This window comes from Anser brachyrhynchus (assembly GCF_964034855.1).
Source record: "Anser brachyrhynchus genome assembly, chromosome: 4".
Taxonomy (NCBI): domain Eukaryota; kingdom Metazoa; phylum Chordata; class Aves; order Anseriformes; family Anatidae; genus Anser; species Anser brachyrhynchus.
This window is the reverse complement of record NC_137698.1, coordinates 30,855,854-30,878,292: the sequence shown is the minus strand read 5'-3', so window position 1 is coordinate 30,878,292 and position 22,439 is coordinate 30,855,854. Positions and strand designations below refer to the sequence as shown.

The 22,439-nt window shown below is 39.0% G+C and overlaps 2 protein-coding genes across 3 annotated transcripts in view; one reads left to right on the top strand and one right to left on the bottom strand.

Annotated features, from left to right (window-relative positions):
• The window catches only part of ETFDH (electron transfer flavoprotein dehydrogenase), a 19,896-nt gene extending 7,976 nt beyond the window's left edge, over positions 1 to 11,920 (top strand). The window contains exons 8-14 of one of the 2 annotated variants that reach the window (XR_013950357.1): positions 502 to 642; positions 2,070 to 2,213; positions 6,243 to 6,411; positions 8,170 to 8,352; positions 8,678 to 8,899; positions 9,199 to 9,504; positions 11,482 to 11,920. Coding sequence is in view for 1 of the 2 variants with exons in the window: in XM_080589691.1 (XP_080445817.1) it covers positions 502 to 642; positions 2,070 to 2,213; positions 6,243 to 6,411; positions 8,170 to 8,352; positions 8,678 to 8,899; positions 9,199 to 9,362 (1,023 nt within the window). In the remaining variant the exon portion in view is untranslated. Of the gene's footprint in view, positions 1 to 501; positions 643 to 2,069; positions 2,214 to 6,242; positions 6,412 to 8,169; positions 8,353 to 8,677; positions 8,900 to 9,198; positions 10,005 to 11,481 lie in introns of those variants that run through there. The other variant, XM_080589691.1, reaches the window with a different exon arrangement.
• On the bottom strand, positions 10,142 to 22,439 carry PPID (peptidylprolyl isomerase D). Its single transcript, XM_080589699.1, has 10 exons — positions 22,284 to 22,439; positions 21,159 to 21,299; positions 20,633 to 20,739; positions 18,625 to 18,813; positions 17,648 to 17,770; positions 15,947 to 16,053; positions 13,216 to 13,357; positions 11,063 to 11,149; positions 10,938 to 10,980; positions 10,142 to 10,386 (listed from the first exon to the last, which is right to left on the bottom strand). Exons 1-10 carry the CDS (start codon positions 22,366 to 22,368, stop codon positions 10,298 to 10,300), a joined length of 1,113 nt encoding a protein of 370 aa, XP_080445825.1. The 5' UTR covers positions 22,369 to 22,439; the 3' UTR covers positions 10,142 to 10,297.

Genomic DNA, 22,439 nt, shown 5'->3' with positions numbered 1-22,439 from the left:
AGGAAAAGGCTGTATGTATGCCATGGGTCACGTGAGTACTGGAAGTTTGTAGGAGAGAGAAGAGAGGACAACTTGTTTGGCAGCAGATACTTAGATCAGCTCTGCTGTATAGTTAAGCCTGATCATGAGAATCTTGTGAGGAAATTGTAATGATTCATATGAAAAAAATGTGTTTTTTAAATAAAAAATGTCAACATAGTTGCATTCATTAGCAAAAACATCTATCAAAGTAGCTCATAAAAAGGATCATGTTGAATGAAAAATTTAGGTGTAATGCTGGAGTCTGCCTTATTTTCTTATGTGTGGCTTGTCAAGGAAAAATGTTGGCAAATTCTTAAATGGTAACCCAAAAAAGTATTTGTACATCATAATCTGGTCTTTAGCTGGATGAGTTCGTGCATTGCTCGTAGCAGTAAGTTCATTTGTCATCAATAGTTTATTTTATTATTGAAATGCCATTGCTTTGCAATATAGAATAATTTCTGGCGATCTTCATTTCAGTTATGGATTATTGATGAAAAGAAGTGGAAACCAGGAAGAGTAGAACATACCGTAGGCTGGCCTTTAGACAGACATACGTATGGAGGATCCTTTCTTTATCACTTAAATGAGGGTGAACCCTTAGTTGCTCTTGGATTTGTGGTAAGTGAAGTTGGTTTTTCTCATGTGTGTGTGTGTTGTTTGGGTCTTCATTTTTGTGTGCATTCTCTTTTCTGTTTTAATGTGAAGATAAAAAACACAAAAATAGCAGACCAAGTTTAGTGCTTTCATAGTCTTATGTGCACTCATTCCCATATAAGGAAAGGTAAATTTGTCATTAATCTGTCTTTTATCTAGCATCTTTTATTAAGAACAAAGTGGAAAACTTACAAATACGTTCTTTTGCAGACCAAACAAATTTTGGTAAAGCCAAAAGCAGGTGATTAACCAAAACTGTGCTCGCAAAATTTTCACAAAATATTCAAAAGTTAGGAAATGTCAAAATCAGTCACTTTTGCAGCTTTAATTCAGTTTCCTTATTTGTGCATCAGCCTATCATGCATATCCAATTTTATGGGAGAATCATCAAAGTAGGAACACCCTGCATTCCCTATCTTCTGTTCAGATAGGAGAAAAACCACTTCTGTGTGCACGTACAAGCACTTCTTTTGTCTTTGAACTTTACACCTATGTCAGTCTGAGCTGATTCTTGTAACAGACATCAGAATGTGTCTTGTACATAATTTGAAAATCCGTCATGAACTTTAGCAATGGAAGTAGGTGCAAGCAGTGCTCTAAAAGAACTGAACAGCCAGAGAAATCGAGGTACTGTTTGTTGCTGACTCAGGATATATTTTGATAATTTTTGTGAAATAAAGCTTACAGGAGCCAGAAATTATTCCTTTGGACAAAAGAGAAACACATCTCAGCAACATCTGTCTTTCCAAGAATATGTTAAAGGTGGGAAATGTAGGGTTTATCTTTGGGCAAGTTCTCAAATGAATAAGATAGCCAGTTGGCTGAATGCCCAGGATTTCTAAGTCATTTTTTCCCCCATTTTCTGTTTTTATCTTTGTTCCCTGGTGCTTTATTACAAAGGCTCACCTATTTGGAAATAATTGACTAAGCTAAATAATGTGAACAGGTTAAAATATGTGAGTGCAAAGACATAATAAGTATCTAGAAATAATTGTTTACCTCTCCTTCCAGCTTGTGTAGGGCAAAGAGTTTTTGAAACAAATTTCAAACAAGTTTTCTCACTTACCTACCATTAAATCATGCTTAACTTAATTCCACTGCTTTATTTCAAAGTCATATGGAAGGTGGTTACAATGCAATTAAGGATTTCCATGCTTCAGGTATACGTAGGACGTAGTTTTACGGCAGCAAACTCTCAGACGTGCTTGTACTATACTGTTAATACAATGTAGTTTTGGCAGTAGTTTCTTGAAGTAGAAAGATCTTAAGGTTGATTTAGTATGAAATAGACTGGGGAGTTGATCTGGTAATACATGGTTGTTTTATTTTCTAACTTTTGTTGACATTTCATACTTTATTTTCATTAATGTTGCACTTTTTTATTTTTTAAGGTTGGTTTAGATTATCAAAATCCCTATTTGAATCCGTTTAGGGAGTTCCAGAGGTGGAAGCACCATCCAAGTGTAGAGCCCACTTTGGAGGGTGGAAAAAGGATTGCATATGGTGCCAGAGCACTGAATGAAGGCGGTCTCCAGGTAACATTTTCATGAAGTTTTTTACTTTCAGTTTTCCATAGCCATGTATGTAATACTGCAGATTCAGGTTGCATGCTGTTGGGAAACAACTGAAATATAACAAAGATGAATAAGGCCAGAAGTTTTGCTAAACACAAGGACTTTGTTTTCTTGCTGGAGACACCTGCTGAGATTAGCTAGGCTTAGGTTCTGTAATACCAGGAATCTTCTGACACAGTCACTTTACTTTTTAAATTACATGTGAAGTTTATATTGCAGGCGCACGTGTTCTGCAGCAAAGGTACAGATAATTCTTTGTTTGGCCTGGAAACCTTGGGGGTGGGTAGCACCAGTCATCTGGCTCTTTTGGGGGGGCGGAGGAGGAGGTATTTTCCTAAATGCTTGTGCTTTTGAGTGCTTGACCCTTGAGTCAGTGATGGTGCTGCAGTTACGTACTTTGGCAGCTAAGTCCTCACCTCCTCGAGTACCTTCAGTATTTTTCATGCACAGCTTTGAATTTCTCACTTCTTGGGAGATAAAACACCTTGTTCATTTTGTTCCCTCAGAGAGTCTAAAAGATTACATACACCAAGACTTAAGGTCAGTTGAAAGGGTTGGAATAACTTGCAGGAGAAATAGTCTAAAATACATGTTTAATAGCTCAAGATCTTTCAAGTTTTTAACCTCGTTTGGGAATCTTGAAACACTTGAAATCTTGGAAAAAAAAAAAAAAGCTGTGTGTCCTGGGCTACCACATCCATCTTCTTGATGCTTCTTTTTGGTTTGAAACTTAAAACCAGGCTGAGTTCGTGATCTGTGCAGCCTGTTTGCGGGGCCATTCACCTCTGCTCTCTGACACCTTTGTCTTTCCTTTTTGAATCTCTTCTTTAATATAAATGTGGCCTCATGCAGCTTTTGAAATACAAGTAGGACTTCAGCAGCGAGGTAACTGTCGTGATAGTCTCCTGGAGTTAGGCTTTGCTGCAAGTGTGAATGCCTGGGACTGAGTAATGTGAGTTCATGAGGCAACTTCTGGATTACGCTTGTGATACGCATAAAGTCAGCCTGCTGGTTGATCACCTCGTGCTGTCTGAAGTGGAAGTATGTCGCGTCATGTTCTTTGTATTCAGTTGATGATAACGGCTGTGTTACTGGTTTATCTCGGAAACCACTGTTGGGCCATTGTTAACACAGATAGTATAGAAAGTACCAAGATGTTTTAATTTGGGCATAAGAGGGGCTTCTTTTTCCAGCATGCTGGTTTCTGTATCACAGTCATTATTGAATTTCTGGCCTGGATTGTGCAGTCAGATTCTGACTTCAATTGCATGTTCCTCCTCATCCTGCTCCCAACACACAGCTGAAAGAACACGGTAGTTTTTAAGTCACAGGCATCATTTGCGCTGTTGTCCAGGTTGTACAGCTCTTGCACATCCGTCTCCTAATCTTTGGACTTCTTTGCCAGGCTTAAAACATGTCACTTTGCACTAATATAAAAGCATGTTGCATGTCTAACTTTTTACTCCCTCTAGTTAGAATTGTCTATTTGATCATGAAGTTACATTTTTAAGTAGATTTTTTATTATATATGATTTCCAATTAAAAAAAAAAGTCTTGCTGATGAGTCACTTGGGAAGACTTTTTAAAAGAGTAACTCTTCCTCTGCATATGTTGTTTGATAACTGTATCAGTCTGACTCATTTCCATCACTGGAGTACAGGAATATTTTCTTATGTAAGTGGCTCTGTAGCTCTAGTTCTCATTTTGGTGACAGTATTGTATGAAATACATATCTTAGATCAGTGATAATTTTATATTTTTTTTCTATTATCTACAACCTTATGACCATGTTCTTTAGTCTTTAAAATAGCTTTGTGTGAAAGAGAGAGAGAGCAAGCACTTAGATATTTCCCTGTTTTTGTAGCTTTTGGGATATGTGGAGGGAACGGACAGAGTTTAATAGATTACATCTACATAGCTGTTATTTCTTCTATTAAAATTCCAAAATCAAGGACTTGCAAATTCAGAAATTCGCATGCAACCTCTGTTTTGCCTCTGTTTCATCAAATACTTTGAAAACACTTAAGCATTGTGTGGGAAAAAATAAAAGTAGTTGCTGTTGTTGAGCAATGTTTTGTTATGAATATCAAAGAAAAAAAAACTTAGGAAATTAGTCATGTTGATGACCCATGCAAGTGTCAAACATAAGTCTTGCTTTTACAGATCCTCACCCCTGAGCTGAGCTAAGGGAAAGAGAACATCAGGCTCCCTGTTTGCTAGGGGCAGGACTTTGTGAGGAGCACACACCTTGCCTTCTGTCCTCCAAACCAACTGTCCTTGCCTTTTCTCTGGCAAGAGGGTGGTGGCTTCTCCAAGTGCTTGAGGCTGAGCTCAGGATTTCACCGTGTGTCTCGGGGCAGGGAGTGCTTGTGCCACCCCAGCCTGGTGTCTTCCTTCACATGACTGCGGACTGACTGTGAAACAGCCATGAAGTTCCATACCTCTTGTAACAAGAACTGCTAACAGAACTGGGATGCATGCAGCCCTTTCTGTTACGTGACTAATCTTTAATCTCATTCATACCTCGGCAGTATGCTGGCCTCTATATGCCAGGATTATGCCAAGGATAATAGTGGATGTTCCTTCACCATCTTTTTATATAACTTGAAGAACCAGTCAAGAAGTCTATGATTATATCAGTGCTGCATCATTGCATCCTAGTAGATAGGTCAGAATTACTCTCTTCAGTCACCTGTTTTCAGCCAAAGGTCTTGTGGAAGGAGAAGACTTCCCTCCTACTACCTAATTCCTTTGAAATACTGTCATATAACTGAACTTAAGACTTGTAGTCATGGAAAAGTAAGTTAAAAGTTGTAGTTGTGTTTTTAGCCTAAATTACCTTTCCTACGAACCAAGTTACTGTCTGATTCAACAAATTGCCCAAAGCACAGGGAAAATGTGTGTAGTACAACTCTTTTTTAGTGACTGTTGTATGGATATTCAAAAGTAGGCAGCCCTGCCTGAGTAGTGAACAGATAGCAACTGAACTAACAGAAGAAAACAAATGTTTTTTTTCAAATTATCTTGAAAACCAGGGGATACTTTTTTTTAAAATTTTTATTGAAATAAAACTACTTCTTCAGTGTTGAATTATGTAGCCTATTCCAAAACAAATTGTTTCAAGCAGCTTTAAAAAAAGCAGGATGTTGGATTCACAAGCCCTCATCAGTACAAAGAAAAGACTTTTTGAGGGAGGCTGTGTTTGTAACGTGCCTCCAGCAATTTCAGGCCTGGTAACAGCTTTCTTCAGGGTGCTGTAGTTGGTCTGTGTTTTGAAGCTGCTCTCTGTCTAAAATCCTAACCTCATTGTATGAGGGTGAGAATATCGTGACAGGTGAGCTCTTCCTTAGTTAATCTAGGAGGATAATGTGTGTGAATAAAATACACATGATGTTTGCAGATTACCTGGCTGTCTTGGGTACTTAGGTACACTCTGACTGTATTCAAAGACATTATGCTTCTTGCAGAACAGGAGTAAGAGAATGATTTAGCTCCAAAAATGTATTTGTTGGATGCTGAAAAATGTCTAAAATAAGTGGAATTTGAGGGGAGGAGGGAGGATGCTGTGTGGCTTGACAGAAAAGATTTGTCAAATGGAAAAAAAAGCAGCACCAACTAATAAACTCTGAGATGGGACTGATACAACTTACCATGTTGAAAATGGAAGCACAAACGTCTTTCAAAGAAAGAATTCACTTAAAATTGAAGGAGGAAAATAGTATCAGTGGATGACATTACCACAGTCTTTTTATAGATAAAGCAGTTGGAGGGAGGATATAGGGAAAATGCTGTCTCTTCTCAAACCTAGTACAATGTCTGCATTCTTATTTGTTTACTATGCCAAAATCATTTGATTAAGTAGAATAACTTAAGTCAATGTATATTTAGATCAGGCACATGCAAGTGTAAAGGACACTCTAGTCTCATGCCAGTTTGATTTCCAGCATGTTATATTCACTTAACAAAAAGGAATTTTTTTTTCCTCTTCAGTCCATACCCAAGCTTACCTTCCCAGGTGGATTATTAATTGGTTGCAGTCCTGGACTCATGAATGTTCCTAAGATCAAAGGGACCCACACTGCAATGAAAAGTGGCATGTTGGCTTCAGAAGCCATCTTTAGCCAATTAACGAATGAGAATCTGCAGTCAAAGACAATAGGTAAGGTCACTGCGCTCTCATCTGGAGTTACCTTGTGTTCAGCTGGAGCCACCAACGGTTTAGCTGTAATTAGTTTTCTGATGGAAATGCAAAACATGAAATGAGTGTGGTGGTTTAAAAAGATATATACTGTTTGTTTACTATTTATACTGTAAAATGATTTAAGAAATAAAGTTTTGCTTAGCTATTCTTAAGTATTGATCTTACCGCTAGGACAAAAATAAGCCTCTAATGAGAAAACTAAGCTTGCACTTCCTGTATAAGCAAACAAGAATATATATTCAGTTCCTACTGTTAAAAATTTTAGCTTTATCATTCAAAAAGTCTTACTGAAAGACTGCAGTCAGAAGGCAGAAGATTAAAAGGAGCTGATGACACGTAAGCAGAAGTGTGAGATTTTTCAAATTTACTTTTCACTGTATTGTTGTTAGTAGGATCCTTTTTTCTATCTTTATAGTCTTCTCAGTGTGAGATTGTGTATTTCCTATTATGTGTCATTCAAATGCATTGGGGTAATCATCTGACCCTGACTGCATTGTAGTGTTATATTTAAGCCCTGCTTGTCCCTTTAAATCTGTTAACAAAGGCTGTACAGGGAGATAACGCTGCTAGAATTTCAGCCGCTCTGGAGAACCACTATAGCCAGGTGCCACGTAATTATTTTAGAAATCTCTTCTCTGTAGTGATGGAGTCACCTCTAGTGAGCTCTTCTGCAAGAGAAACATGCAACTGAAGGTGGCACAGAGGTGTGCTGAACAGATAAAGCTCCTAGTTTACTGTAACACGGTAGAGCGATTAGAGCCCTAGAACCTGTCTGAGATAATAAACACTCTATTAGTTTAGTCTGCTGCTCTTCTTTGATTATCAGCAGGTTTTATAAGCCGTTAACAGCTCTGTCAAGACAGATTACAGCCCAGCTACTGCTCTGTGCACAGCTAGGGATTTTTTTCAGACCCTTACGTGAGGCAGAAAATACAGACTGAAGTAGGTTTTTATGTATAGACAAGCCCTTAATGTGTTTTTTTAAAAAATCTAAACCTATACAGTAGTAATGGAGATTGGTGAAGGAGAGGAAACTTTCATTTGAAGAAACTTTTTTTTCTAATTGCTTGGCTTTAACTATATTATATTGCAGGAGATGTGTCTAAGTGTGCAATGTCTGTAGCATTTGTAAAGAAAACCAGAAGTTTAGTAAAACACTGCTTGATAACTTGCTGGTTACAAAGGGAGGAAACGTTGTCTAGCACTGGTGTCCTCCACTGGGCCGTAGCCATAGTTACTGATATCAAAATGCTTGTGGTTGCCGAACTTGTAAAGGAAAAGCTTTTAACTTGACGATTTTAAAATTGAAATCCTGGGTCTTAGACCACAGGTAAACAGTACTGGTCAGATCTTGATTCTGTGAGAGAGGAGAGGAGCTGTTTTCTGGTAGGGGTGCCGTTATAGCCACCTGGTCTGCTACCTTTACTTTTTTGCTGAAGTTTGAAGTATTGCTTCTTGTGGCTTGTTTAAAGAGGTTACAAAGGAGCAGTGGGTAACCTGCTGGCGACTGCTGAACCTGGTTTCTTCAAGAGACTGAAGTATGTAGTTCAGTATACTCTTAGTGTACTATTCTGAAATTCTTAATTTGCTCCCTTCATTGCTAACAATTGTCTTTATTCAGCAGGTTGTTTTGGTTGTTTTTATTGTTTTTATTTATTTATTTCAAGGATAGTCTTTATGTACTGTAGGTATCTAACAAGTAGTGTCCTTCCATAGGACTTGATGTGCAAGAATATGAAGAGAACCTGAAAAAGTCCTGGGTCTGGAAAGAGCTGTATGCAGTTAGAAACATCCGCCCGTCCTGCCACAGCATACTGGGTGTGTATGGAGGAATGATTTACACAGGGATATTTTATTGGCTACTGAGAGGAAAGGAACCATGGACATTAAAACATCCAGGTAACTGCATTATTTCCTGAAAGAAGATACTAAATGTATATGTTCTCAGTCTCTTTTCACAGTCTCTTAATTTAAACTAGACCGTATCTGGTCAAGTGGTGGGGACTTAAACTATAGAAATTAATGATAAAGTGGTGAAGGAGATTTGTAGATAAGGCCATTAAAACACTATTCTACTTAGCATAGATCTTGTCCCATGAAAAGATTTGTCTCATGAAAATGGCTAGCTTCTATGAAGTACTTCATTCAGATGAGGAGGAAAATCAAAATATGTTGATTAAATTGTAATTCTGCAATGAATCTTATTTATTAAAAATGTATTTAGGACCAGACTTTGCTCAGCTCAAGCCAGCCAAAGATTGTACCCCTATCGAATACCCAAAGCCTGATGGAAAAATCAGTTTTGATCTCCTATCATCTGTGGCTTTAAGTGGTACAAATCATGAACATGACCAGCCCGCTCATTTGACTTTGAAAGATGACAGCGTCCCTGTGAGCAAGAATTTGGCTATATTCGATGGACCGGAACAAAGATTTTGCCCAGCAGGTAGGTAATAGAAATGGAGCATGAGAGAGATTTTACAAGGTGAAAAACTTAAGTATTTCAAGAGGAGTCCACCTGGCCTGCTACTTCAAATATTCTGTCCTAGTTGTCTTCCTAGAAAAGGGCTCAAGTAGAGGTCTTCAAATTTATTACATTACAAATAAATTCATGACAATATAATGGGTGAACATGGAAGAAGGCAGTTGAATGACACTGGTACTATACTTCCCTTGTTATGCTTGGTGACTGTGCATGTGAGAGAAACTAGTCAGAGAAGTCACACGCTCTTGTGCTTTTCCCAGGTGTTTACGAATATGTTCCTCTGGAAACAGGAGAAGGATCAAGACTGCAGATAAATGCTCAGAACTGTGTCCACTGCAAAACGTGTGATATTAAAGACCCAAGTCAGAACATTAACTGGGTAGTGCCTGAAGGAGGAGGAGGACCAGCTTATAACGGGATGTGAAGTGGCTGAGAACTATTCAGTGACTTCTGATCACCAACAGAAAAGTTGGAGTATTTTATGCTGCAGTGACTTGAATGTTAGAGAGTTTTGAGACTAACATGCCATTCTGAAGTTTAGGTATGACCACTGCATTAAATGGAAGGTGGGTGCATTCTGGTTAAACCCTAGCCTTATTTAAATAGAACTTCTTTTCAGGAGTTGGGTGGCAGGAAGAAGAAAGTTCTTCTTAGGACTGACAAATGAACTTTGGACCTTGGATTTATTGCTGAAGTTCAGTGATGACAGGAGCCATATCCAGAATCAAGGGTGTAATGGAAAAGTTTAGTACCTATCCTTAAAAAAAAAAAGTGTTTGTCTATCGGAAGTGCTTTACTATATGTAGAGTCCTACCTCACAGTAGGGAAAGTACATCAGTCTAGAAAACCGTCACTGTTCTTAAGTGTTACACTTTTTACATAAAACAGATTATTTTTTTTTCCTGATGATGACAGGGAGCCCATCTGTAATACAACTCTAAAGTGGTTTAAAAAAATGGTTTAATATTTGCACCTTCAGGGTATATGTCTGTCAGCACTTTTTATTCCTGACAAGAAATCAGGCCTGCACTAATTAAAAACAAAAATAAAAATAAATCTTAACAAACTGCTTAAATGGCTTTGGTGTTAAAACCAGACTTTTTAGGAGGCCCTAAGTATTAAGCAGCAAAAACACAACCCCTACTGCGAGCAACATACCTGAATCACAAAACAAGTTCTTACACCTTAAAAGAAGAAAAACACTTCACCTTTGAACAATGTCTTTATTATTAGACCTTTAAGTTGTAAACACCAAGAAGTGCAGTACAGGGCAAATGAAAGAGGGAACAGTTGCTTCCAGCTCCATTTTGTCTTTTACAAGAGTTAGTGCATAGAATTAAAAGCTTAACAATAAAAATATCAAGCGAACATTTTAGCATAAGCTGCCTTCTCTTTCTCCTTTTGGGCTTTTATCTTCTGCTTGATTTTGAGTGTTTCTGTCTGGATAGCTGTTTAAAAAGAAAATCCATGATACAGTGTCTTTAGGTTACGTTAGGTTTCCTAATATGTCAAGAGCAGGTCTCACTGCTGCAAATTACCCATATTATTTTGTACACTAAACTGCATTTGATCTTCTGCTAGGTCAGATACCAGCAGCAAAAAGGCTTTCCCTTTGATTTACCTGGAAGGTGACCATGTAGGGGAGGATGTAGGAAGCATAGTATTGGTGTCCACTCAGAATTTATGATCTAAAATTTATGATCTAGAATTTATGATCTGTTAGGTACTGGTAAGACCAGAAAATTAGTGTGACCACTTAGAGCATAGCTGTAAAACTACACCTACATAAGCAGTTGCCCAGGGTACCAGACACATCAATGCTGTATAAAAACAGGTGTTCCATGTCAGTGGGCTCTGTGCTCAATAAATCAGCTTCTAAGTTTCAACTGTTATTAGAAGCCACCATTTTAGGCATCACATTGGTATGATTTCTTATGTAAGTATTACCCTGGTTACATTCTTAAAGTATAGGATCTGTAGAGAAACAGCTTTATTTTACCTTTGTCTTCAGGGGCTATTTCATGAGCCTTCTTAAGATCAGCCTTAAATAAAAACAAATATAAATGAACGTTCTGATGAAATATTTAGATATACCAAAAATAATGTAAATAGTCTAATCATTACCAGTGCCTGATCGAGATCTTTTATTCCCTGCCATCCTTGAGCCCGTCTGTAGAGAGCTTTAGTATTTGCTGGATCTATTTTAAGAGCCTGTAAATTTAATAAAATTGTCACATTAACATTTAGTATACTTCACAGCCTCCCATCTCTGCAAATGGCAGTTCCCACCAGCAGACAATCTCCCTATTTGATTTGAGGGTGAGCTGTCAAAACATTAACTGCAAAAAGGGATGCTATAATGGAGCACACTGAATGGCTATCTGATCGCTTTCAGTACTGCTGCACCACAAGTGGGCTTCTGTCAAGGGCCAGCATACATTACGATGAAATGGAACCTGTGCTGATCAATACAGCTGTCAAAGCAAAGCTGCTGCTGCAGCTCAGGTTATCCTAACCTTGATGCTCACTGTTCTGTATTGCAGCTCCTCCCTTCGCACCAAGAAAACCCTCTACAGCAGCATCATAAAAAAAAAAAAGTCAATTTTCTGTAAAGCTTTTTTCACTGCAGAATAGAAGGATGCAAGCACTCCATCTTGTGATTCAGGAACCTTGTCATGTTTCAGGTATCATCCCTTTTCTGACACGAATGGTTTCGCTAATGTGTACGTTCCAGCTCTAATATGACAATACCAAAATAGGAAATACGTGACCAGGTAAAGAGATTGTTCCACTAGTCAAGTCACTCACTAATTATTTTTTTCAAACTACCTCCATTAATTTGGATAGCTCCATTCTCTTCAGGAGCTTTTTCTTGCCTGTGAAAATCCCATTGTTTTTTTCTTACTGCAAAGATAGAACTATATTATACTTCTTTTTTTTTCAATTTTTAGAAATAAAAAGTTGTTCAATGATTAGAGGAAATCTGTGTGACTGTGGGGCTTTGTTAGTTTCATTCATTAACTTTAACTCATTAATTAGGAATTCTAGATGCTAGAAGCTGCATCTAGATTTTTTAAAAACACCTCAGTATTGGCTGTTCGTATAAAGTATTGCTCTGAGAGCTCGTCTTGATCTATCTGCTATAAGGCCTTGAACCTCTTCTCTGTCAAGAGTTAAAAACTTAGGTGCCTGTACCAGGTGCACATAGCATTCCTCGTTTCCAGCTGGACCAAGTGTGCTTACAGCTATTTTAACACAAGGCTTGTTTGAACAGGTTCAGCTCTCTTTAACTTCTTATTTACACCAAACAATGCATGTATTACAGATTGGTAATTAAAAAAAAAAAAACTTTTGGCCTTAGGAAATCATCACTGAAACTGTATAGTTCCTCATCAACAATTACTTGAACTCTACTAGTTAGTCTTAGAAACTGGTCTTAGAGACTGGTGGTCTAATTAAAACACTGATACACAGTTTAACACTTGCTATGATATCTAAGCTAAATGCGTTACAGATGGCTACTACAGTTAGGGACTTGCTTTGATCGAACAATTCTATAATCTTAAAAAAAAAAGTTTTTCCACAATTGCAAGTATTAGGATTATCAAGTTCTGTGACATTTAAACACTGTTTCAGTCGATCATTTTCTAGAGGACAGATGCCATGTTACACTTTTTTACCCCTCCATTTGTCCGTCTGAGGACATGGGTTTATGAATGTTCAGTGCAGAACACCACCAGCAGCCTAGAAAGCAAGCCAGCTCTTCACAGATCCCTCACATGCAGATCAGTTGCATTTGTTTCCTTCCTTTTTTTCCCCTTCACCAGTTTCCTTTCACCACTACCCTACCTGAAAGGGATTTAATTGGAAAATTCATTTCAGTGAATGAAATTCAGGCCCATCAGATCTGAAAACAAGTAAAATGTTTTGCTTGTATTAGTCTTTAAGTCTTCCAGGAAAAAAAATACTCTTCTTTCACTGAAGACTCTCTGTAATTTAAACATTAGCTCTGTTCTTAGGAAACAGAACTGACAATCCCAGTATGTATTTTTTCTGACAATAAGCAACAGAAGTTTTGCTTTTAAATTCCTTTTCAATTTTAAAATCATTTCAAAAAGCCACATACCAGAAGGTTTGTGGTAACTTCACAACCTGCCTTCTACTTCATACTTTCAAACCTTGAACTTGTCGGAAGAACTTTAAAAAAGCTTTGCAGTTTCAGTCTCCATTCTCGACATAGGCCAACTGCTAATCAAATTACTTAACACTAAATTTACCTCCGAACAACTGTCAATGGCTCCCTGCCAGTCAGACAGTTTTAGCTTACAGGCACCGATGTTTAAAACACAAGTCAGCCCAATGGTCTTCAGCTTTGGCTTGTCAGCCTCTTCTGCCACCGTTTCAGAAGCTTCTACATACCTGGAGAAAAACAGGTTTACAAAGAGCGTGCGTTAGCATTGCAAATTCTGTTTTCTTCTGCCCTGAGCTATCTTTCCACAGGTAAGTGCAAGCTGGCATTTGTAATGCAGTGTCAATTCCACTATTACAAGTATTTATTTGTATTTGTGTATTTAAGAAGATGAATCAGTGAATGTTTTCCTGTAGCTCAGTAAGTATTAGACCAAAAGAGGAAAATACTGCTATCCCTTTACTGTACTGACGGCATCTTTTATTCTTAGACAAATGCACTATCCTAGATGGCGTTAAACCCATTAGAATTTATCTCAGTGCTTATTCCCAACAAACATAATGCTCATCTGTGGCAAAAAGCAATGCCACTATAGCACCTTCCACATTCATAGGAAGCTTCATCTCTTCTTCAGTAAGATTTTAGTTAATTTAGGCATTTATGGTGAAAAGCTAAAGCTAACTTTCCTTTGTAGAGGCAAGAATGTTATTAGCGTTAACTCCACCTGCTTTCCAGTGACGACTCTGAGGTGCGTTTTCCTGAATTTCAAAACTGACCCTGGTTCAGGACCAAGGCCTATTATTTACTGCATCGCTGCCTCACAGGTAAACTGACAGACAAATTGTATCTCATTCTTCTTAATTTACACTGTGTTAATGCTGGCAGCTTTTCATCTCAAGTAGCAAAGGCCTGTTGTGGATCTAAAAGTTCTGTCTCTTTTAAGGGCGTGCTTACAGAACTTCTATTGTTTTAATTTAAAAAAAATCAAATTTACCAAAATTGTGTTTGCATACACTCACATTTTAAGCATGCCATGATTAATGCAGTTTTCACAGATTGGTGCTTATGGAGTTTTAATTTTTCATCCCTATCTTTTGAGCGTTGGATGGTTTGTACACAATCTTGGAGTACAGAAATAAGCAATACTTAAAATGTAAGTAAGACATAATCCCAGTGATTTGTCCGCTTGCTGGGCATCATGCAAGAAATAAGAACCAGAAGAGAGAAAAAAGGGTAAGGTAAGAAGCTAAGGAAAATAATACGTAGTGAGTTATGTTCAAAACAAATAGAATGCACCTATGGTATTTATAAATCACAACAAAACATGACAGACTTCAACCATTCTGGAAACAAAATCAGAGCTTCCAAGCCAAAGAAATCTGTAAGATGAATATGAGCAGAGACAAGGGAAAGTAACACATTTTGGACAAGAAAGTATAAATTCTGACATGAAAAATAACTGGTTAAGCAGCAATAAGATAAGAAGAACTGAAGGTTATAATAGAATATAAGCATTAAAGAATGCACAATGCAACGCTGATTTAAAAAAAACAAGTAAAACCACCAGATGGTTTGTTTGCTAGGCGAGTTGTACAGAAGACATGGGTGATGCCCCCGATAAGAGCTACTCCTGTCAGTTCCCAAGAAGTGCCAACCAAAATACTCCATCCTACATAAAGTATTAGACTTCAGGGAGAACAGTAGGGCATGTCCATTCAAGTATGAAAATATGACCCATAAAGAAGAGCTGGAACAATCAGATTTGTCTACTTTAGAAAAGCTACTCTCCCTTCCATCCACTAGGACAAACAATGAGTATCAACGAGAAGCTGTCTGCACAAACTGGAAGAGCCTTCATTGGCTCATCAGCTTAAGAGTGAGCAAGACAGCTAATTGTGAGGGATGGCAAAATTATACCTGATACTTGGTTAGTTACTTAAAGATCTATTCCAGCCTTTCTTCTGTATGATTTCTCAAGGGCTTACATATCAATCCTATTTATTTCAGGTTTTAAGTTGTACTATGAAAGGATTTTTGAAGGCAGAGGGAGAGGTTGCATCTTGGGTTAATTATCTGTATGGATTAATTTTTATGCTTTAGAAAGACATCATTTGTTTGAAACTTAATTGGTTAAAACACAGCTGAAGCATTAAATATGCCTGAATGTTTTTTCTTTCCTTACTGTCACTGCTCATTAACCAGTGATCGTAAGGAAGGTAGGAAAAAAGGTCAGTATAACTTTTTAAAAAAGTTAACAGGAGAACCACATACACATAAAGTAAAAATCGTGAAAGAAGAAAGGAGCAGTATGGAAACAAAGATCGTGATTTTAAAGGCAAGTCTGAATTATACATGGAGACAGGACAATGGCACAATGCCTCAAAACAAAAAATAATAATGAATTAATAAGCATCACATTTGGGGGTGCTCTCTCTTGAGCCTACCCATCTCCTAAAGCTACTGCTTATTCGAAATCTGACAAGTATCTCCCTCCCTTCCTCTCCAAATACACAGTATCCTATTGTGCTTTTCTTCCCAATTATGCACCAGCACAGCAGCAGCATTAATAGAGGAGCTTTTATTCAATTCAAAACTATACTTCTTGCCTATAGCTCTTAGTCTAGCAGTAAGTAGAAGACCTACTTGTATTGGTAGCTAAAGAACAACCAGCTGTTTTCTAGACTCTGAAAGCTATTTTTTAAAACAGAAAAAAAAAGAAAAACACAGCAACAGGCATTTTTAAAATGCATGTATAATTGCTTGATATCAGAATTAATTTGGATTACAGGAACTACCTCATTTAATGATGATAGCCTTACCGTAAACTTTTACTATACTTTTTAGCTGCCATTGCCCAATTTTGCGATTTGAAGAAAGTATTTCCTATATTCTTTATGTCTTCTGCTATGGCCACAATCTTGTCAACCTAATGAATAGATGGAAAATATAAGGTATAAATTTACTTATGAGAGAAGTCTTGGTTTACTTTGTATTTAACAGTAGGATCCCATGTCCATCTTCTTTCAAAGATCTCAGAAGTACTGCAATTTTAGATAAATACTAACTTCAAACCACTTCTGTAATATTCTATACTTTAAGTAATGCAATAGTCTGAAAGATGAAATTACTAATGGGTTTTCTACCGCGTTAAGAGTAAGAAAACACCAGAGACAACACAGCAGCACAATTCTTTCCCCTCAACGCTGCTACCCACACAGAAAGCTATAAATAAAGATGTTGACCATTATTCACGGAAAGGAAGGCATGCTAACAATGAAAGTATTCAACCAATACTGCCTTATTTACAGGAATATTTCATCTTCTGCTTCTCAAAATGGTACTAGAGTCACCTGAGATCTGCACGTTCTCAACAAAAGTCATAGCAACACACATCTTTCTCTCAAAATACTTCCAACATCAATGGAAGAAGAAAAAGAAAACTGCCAGCGTGCATCAAATCCATCACTTCTATTTCCAGAATGGCATATACTTCAAGTGTTAAGTTACTTTTCCAGTGGCAAGAAACAGTTTATAGTTACTGCTGTCTGTACCACAGTTGCCTTCAGATCTGTCAAATGTATATATTGCCATTTGTAAGACTATCGGTTTACACTTCTACCCAATTAGAATTAATATCCTTGAAAAAACTGATCATCGCAGCAGAAGATGAATGTCACCACGGTTTCTGCGGTTAGTTTGTATAAACATGTTTAAGGGAGGCAGGCATCTGCCAAGCTCAGATCTAGACCACAGCAAATGCCATCCAAAACCTCTTTCACCGTATCAATAGCCAGATACAAGGAGTTTCTGGTTTCTAGCTGTAAGGTTTTTGTTTCTTACCATTCTCTCCATTTCTAATTCTGTATTTGGAATCTACACATACATCGTGGCCCCCTTTTTATTCCCCTCTCACAGTGTTTGATTTCCACAGCTTATCTATTTCACTATCAGGATAAAGTAAGAAGCTGCATAAGAGCTGCTTTCGCCAGCCTGCTCCCTAACTCTCGGCAACCAGTCTTCCTTCAGTTTGAACGACCTGAAAAGCAAACAGCTACTGGGAACTGAGAGCATCTAGCACGGATATACTAAAAATATTGTAAAAGTTTTATCCTTTATTATTTTTAGTAAGTGAGGCAATTTTTAAAGGATGAATTATGTTAAAGGTTGTACAGAAAAAGTGCGCATGTACAATACTAAGTTAATCATCTCTGGGATGGAGTTCTCATAATTACACTGTCACTACAGCACAAGCAAAAAATGAGTAAAAAGAAATGGACAGGAAAAAAACTATTGTGGTTTTAGTTATTAGGAAAAAATCAGTTGTAATTAGCAATGAAAAAAAAAAGATTGCAATCTCCTCCCCCAACATTCACTTTCTTAAAACTAAACATTACCACTTAATCTACATTGATTTTAAAAAAAAAAAAAAGGCTCAGTGAACATCGCAGATGCCATGTAACTCAGATTGCTTACAAGTGTTGCATTCTGTAAAATGAGTACCTTAAAAGAAAACTACTTACATCTTTTAAGTCTATATCTGAGTCTTCAGGAAAATCTGGATGAGCATCTCCAGAACCATCCTGGGGAACAATTCCCCAGTCATCTCCTTCCTTTAGCTCTCCACATTCTGCAATGACGCACAACTGAAAAATAAATAGCAGGTTTGCTTATTAAGACAACTTTGAGGGGGGAAAAAAAGCCACAACTTCTATAGACTCTTTAAAACTCAGTAGAAATGCTTTTTCATGTGTTGTTTGGGTGCGTTGATTTCAGAAGCCCATCATGTAATTAGCCTATCCTCATCAAAAGGCTTTTATCACAGAAAGCACTGCCTTTGGGAAGCAGCCTTCCACCAACACCATACCCACGCTCTACAGGGGGGCTGGAAGAGGAGCTGGCAGCATGCTGAGCTTCAACAAAACACAAGCCATTGAAATTTCAGTACTTTAGAGACAACGGATCTTTCTCAAACTGCCAAGTCTTTTCACGTTACAGAGGTCTTCGTTTCTGAAGCAAGCAAAAACTGGCATGACCTACAACAACAGCTTATCCAGAAATAAAACTATTTCTGACATAACATTCATAACAATGACTTATCAGGTAGGTAGGGTTTTGAATTCCACCTTCTAATTCCACCTCACTGAATTTTCTAAAACACTTCAAAATGTGTAACCGTTTTAATAGGTTTCAACCACAAAATAACCGTTTTCCCTTCCCAGTACTTTCACAAGACATGTTATGTTTCAGATTCAAGAAATCAGACATCCTCTAATATTTAACTAGGTACCATTGACAAGACTACAATAGGAGAATGAGAGGTAATGTTTCAATATTTTCCCCAAAGCAACCTGTTAAAAACAGGGCCTTTTATTGCTTTGGAAAAAAAAATATTTAATCCTCCTCAAAAAAATAAAGGTCAAATCAATTTGGTGACTGCATAAAATTTCATATACGAGAAGAAAAGCCACCACCCCTAGGTGCCATGAGTTTTGCTTACCTTAGCAGGATTTTCTCCATTTACTTCGACGTTTTCTAATATTTTAACGACACCCATTCCTTTGATCACTTGGCCGAACACCACATGTTTCCCGTCCAGGTGAGAAGTAGGCACCGTGGTAATGAAGAACTGGGAGCCGTTAGTGCCAGGTCCTGCATTTGCCATGCTCAGCAGCCCCGGTTTGTCGTGCTGCACATCAAATCGCAACCAACATAATCAAGATCTGTTATAACATCATATAAAGAACCCAGTGTCCTAGCAAGCAGAGCCACATGTGCGACTTGGCACTCTGAACATTTCCTGTCCGCTTCTTCTACAATCAATCCACTCTGCGATGGTCAGCTACTGAGTTGGGACAGATCACCTGAGAAATAGGTACGTTTTCACCTTTTTTTTTTTTTCTTTTTAATTACAACTAACGCTAGACAGCACTGGTCTGTAAACAGAGAGCCAAGGAACAGTAAGCTCTGGCATTGCCTTACACATGCACGTGTTGTCTGTAAACATTCAGAAGAGAAGCCACAAAGTTAGAGCCAGAAGTCTGGTGGCTCTGATCTTCAGAACATTTACATGCAACTCCATTTTGCTTGGGACCAAGTCTCGGCAGCAGTCCCATGAAGTGAGTCATATTTATCAACAAAACTCCCGATAACTCAGGTGCATTTTCTTGCCATGAAATGGTTTTGAAAAACGTTTCAGATGAAGTATTTCTCCCATGATGTTTCTGCTTGTCATTTGGTAAGCTTACAAAACAAGTAAAAAAGTCTGGAAAAATCAGACTGAGAAATTCAAGGCTTGCAAAATTGGCATGGAAACAACGCTGCTTGGGGACTGAGTAAATTGGGTGTTTCACAATTGTACAGCCATTAGCTGGAGAAGTGACACCAAAAAAGTGGACTGGGAGTGACCTGACGTGATAAGCTGACCACTGGCAAAGTCTTGCCATTTATTCCAATTTACAGGTAACCATATAAACACCGACAGAACAAACGAGGACCTGCTGTACAGTATGGTAAAAGGCAGTTTTCTTCCCTTTCTGTCTGGAATACCCCTTTTATATAAAGGTAGAACTAAAACTTCTTCTAAAAATGATTTAAAAATATAGAAGACAAACATTTCTTCTTCAGAAGAAATGAAGAAAAAGAAGTCAGTCTTATGTCAAAAGACAGACCCCTGCAGCCATCAACCAAATTGGATTTTGATATCAAAGAGAAGCCTGAAGAATGGCAATGGGCATTTTGAAGTTAATGCCAATTCCCCAAGAAACAAGGAAAGGTACAGGACAGATCCTGACACAAGCAGTGTTCAAGAATTGTACCTGTTAATTGTACCTGTTTGAATGTGTAAGGCACATGCAGCTACAGTCTCCCTGGTATCACTAGACATTGATTTTGGGGACAAAGATGGCTTTGTAATTTCCTACTCTCACAGTGTAGCTCCTTCCTGCCATCCTGCAGCAGGGTGAACAAACTTGCTACACTATAAAATACATGAAATAGCTCATTTAAAAGATACATTTTTTAATGTATAGAATGGATCCATGAACAGTTGCATTGGTGCTATAATTAGTGTGCTCTGATACAGGAGTGGGAATAAATAATGGGGGGTAGGAGTTTCTGAAGTTAGCTCTGCCATCAAAGCCAACATCTCTTAAAACAACATCCTCAAATCCAGACCTGTACATACTCAAATCCCATTTGTCACTCTTTTACAATAGTATCCCTACCTCCTTCAATGGAACAGAAATACTGTTTCAAATTAATTTCTGATGGTGCAATTAAAAAAAAATGTAGACTATGGTTGCCCTTTCTTAATAAGGTGGATGCTTTCTTCTGTACTCAATAAAGACTCTAAGGACAAACTAGTAGGGGGATTTTTTGCTGCATTCATTCCACTGCTTAAAAATACATTAACAGTGGACTAAAGAGCACTAGTGCTGAACTTGAAGAAAACTAAAATTCACTGAAAATTCAAAAACTGGATGCCATTACTATTTTTAATATATTACCTTATAATGAAAGTTTTCATCTTCAAATTTTTCACCATAAATACTTTCTCCACCAGTGCCATTTTGATTTGAGAAATCTCCACCCTGGACCATGAACTGCTTAATAACTGTAAAAGAAAATAATTACAAAATATAGCAGCAAGGCAGGAAAGGCACTGCAGACCAAACAATTCAGAGATGACGAGCAATCCCAGTCATCAGCACTGCGCCTAAATAAAATGCAAACCACATTTTAGTTATCCTCACCCACACATTCCTTTTCTATTCAGTGAACGTTATTTGAAATTTGATTCTTTACCTGAAAACCACTTCAACCTATTTACAACTCACATTAAATTAGTTTTGCTAATTTACTGATGAATTTATAATGCAAATTTATTGACAATGCACGGCAGACAATATCTAGAGATTAGGAGAATCAAAAAGTCAAAAACTTAGTTTCAGTCATTATTTCTTCAACAAATGCTCCACAATAACATTTACCATTATTTCAAATATTGATAATGAAGGATTTCACAGGACTTACTTCTATGGAAAGGGCATCCTTTATAATGGAGAGGTTTTCCAGTTGTGGGCCCTGTTCCTTTCTCTCCCGTACATAACGCACGGAAGTTTTCGGCAGTTTTAGGTACAATGTCAGCAAATAATTCAAAGACAATGCGTCCAACTGAAATGACAGAAAATGAGAAAATGTTAAGTCCTGGCCTTGGCACAGTGATTTATCGAGCATTACAGGGCAAAGGAAGTCAATGTTTCAGATTTTTTGATCAAAAAGTTTATGTCAAGCATGTAAACCAACCTTACTCCTCATTCCCTTAAGCTCCCATTTTACTAAAATGGAGTAATGCTGAACTTGCAGGCGAATAATGGCTCTGTACAGTTACAGGTGCTACTAAGCAGTCCTTACACCTAAAAACGTACAGGAAGCGAAACCTGGAAAGATCACACACCCTACAAGAGTGGACAGATGGATTTTGTGTCGCTCTGTCACCTTGTCACAAGCTGGCTCCTTACGGTGCTGTCCCCCCTTGGTGCCGCCATCAGAGAGGATGCTCCCCTCTTCTCCTCAGCCTAACAGCCTCACTCTCCCGGACGCTGAGTGTAACTATACTAACTCTAATTAACGCGGGAATGAAATCAGATGGCTGGAAGTCAGTACAAAGCAGACCACCTCATCCTCCTCATTCTTCCGAACAGCCGCACGGCGCTCTGGAGGCAGCACCGCGCCAACGTGGGCTCTGCCAACCCACGCCTCCAGGCACTGCCCCGCCGCCCTTCCCCGTCATTTTTTATCCCAGCTCCGCCCCCGTGCCCACACCTTCCAACACCCCCGGCGACACCACCACCCGCGGCCGCCGCCAGCCCGGGGCGCCTGGGGCCCGGCGGGGAGCAAATGGCGGCCCCAGGGCCGTGCGGGGCCGCAGCTGCCCGTTGCGCCGTGTGGGGCGGCTCTGCCCGGCCGCGGGGCTCCGCGGGGCCGCGTCCCCCCCCCTCCCTCTGACAGCGGCGGAGCTCCGCGCCCGGCGAAAGCAGGGCGAGAAGCGGCGCGCAGGGCCCGCGGGGGCCATGTTGCCGCCGTGCCCCCCCCGCTCCCTCCCCGTCCACATCGCCCCGGCCCACACCGCCCCGCAGGCCGAAGCCCCGGCCCCACCTCGCTCGTCCCCGATGTCCACATCGAAGAAGGCGCGGGGGTTGCGGGGGTTGCCGGGCCGGGCGCTGGGGGACGGGTGCGACATGCCGCCGCTGCCCGCGCCGCCTCCCTCCCTCCCTCCCTGCGCCCGCTCCGCCCACGGGAGGCGGTGCGGCC

Excerpts from the sequence above, each read along its gene's own strand:
- PPID (XM_080589699.1), bottom strand. The coding sequence starts at position 22,368 with ATGTCGCACCCGTCCCCCAGCGCCCGGCCCGGCAACCCCCGCAACCCC. Across the intron at positions 21,300-22,283 it reads GGACATCGGGGACGAGCGAG|TTGGACGCATTGTCTTTGAA; the intron begins GTGGGGCCGGGG and ends CTGTCATTTCAG. Across the intron at positions 18,814-20,632 it reads ATGAAAACTTTCATTATAAG|CACGACAAACCGGGGCTGCT; the intron begins GTAATATATTAA and ends TTTGATGTGCAG.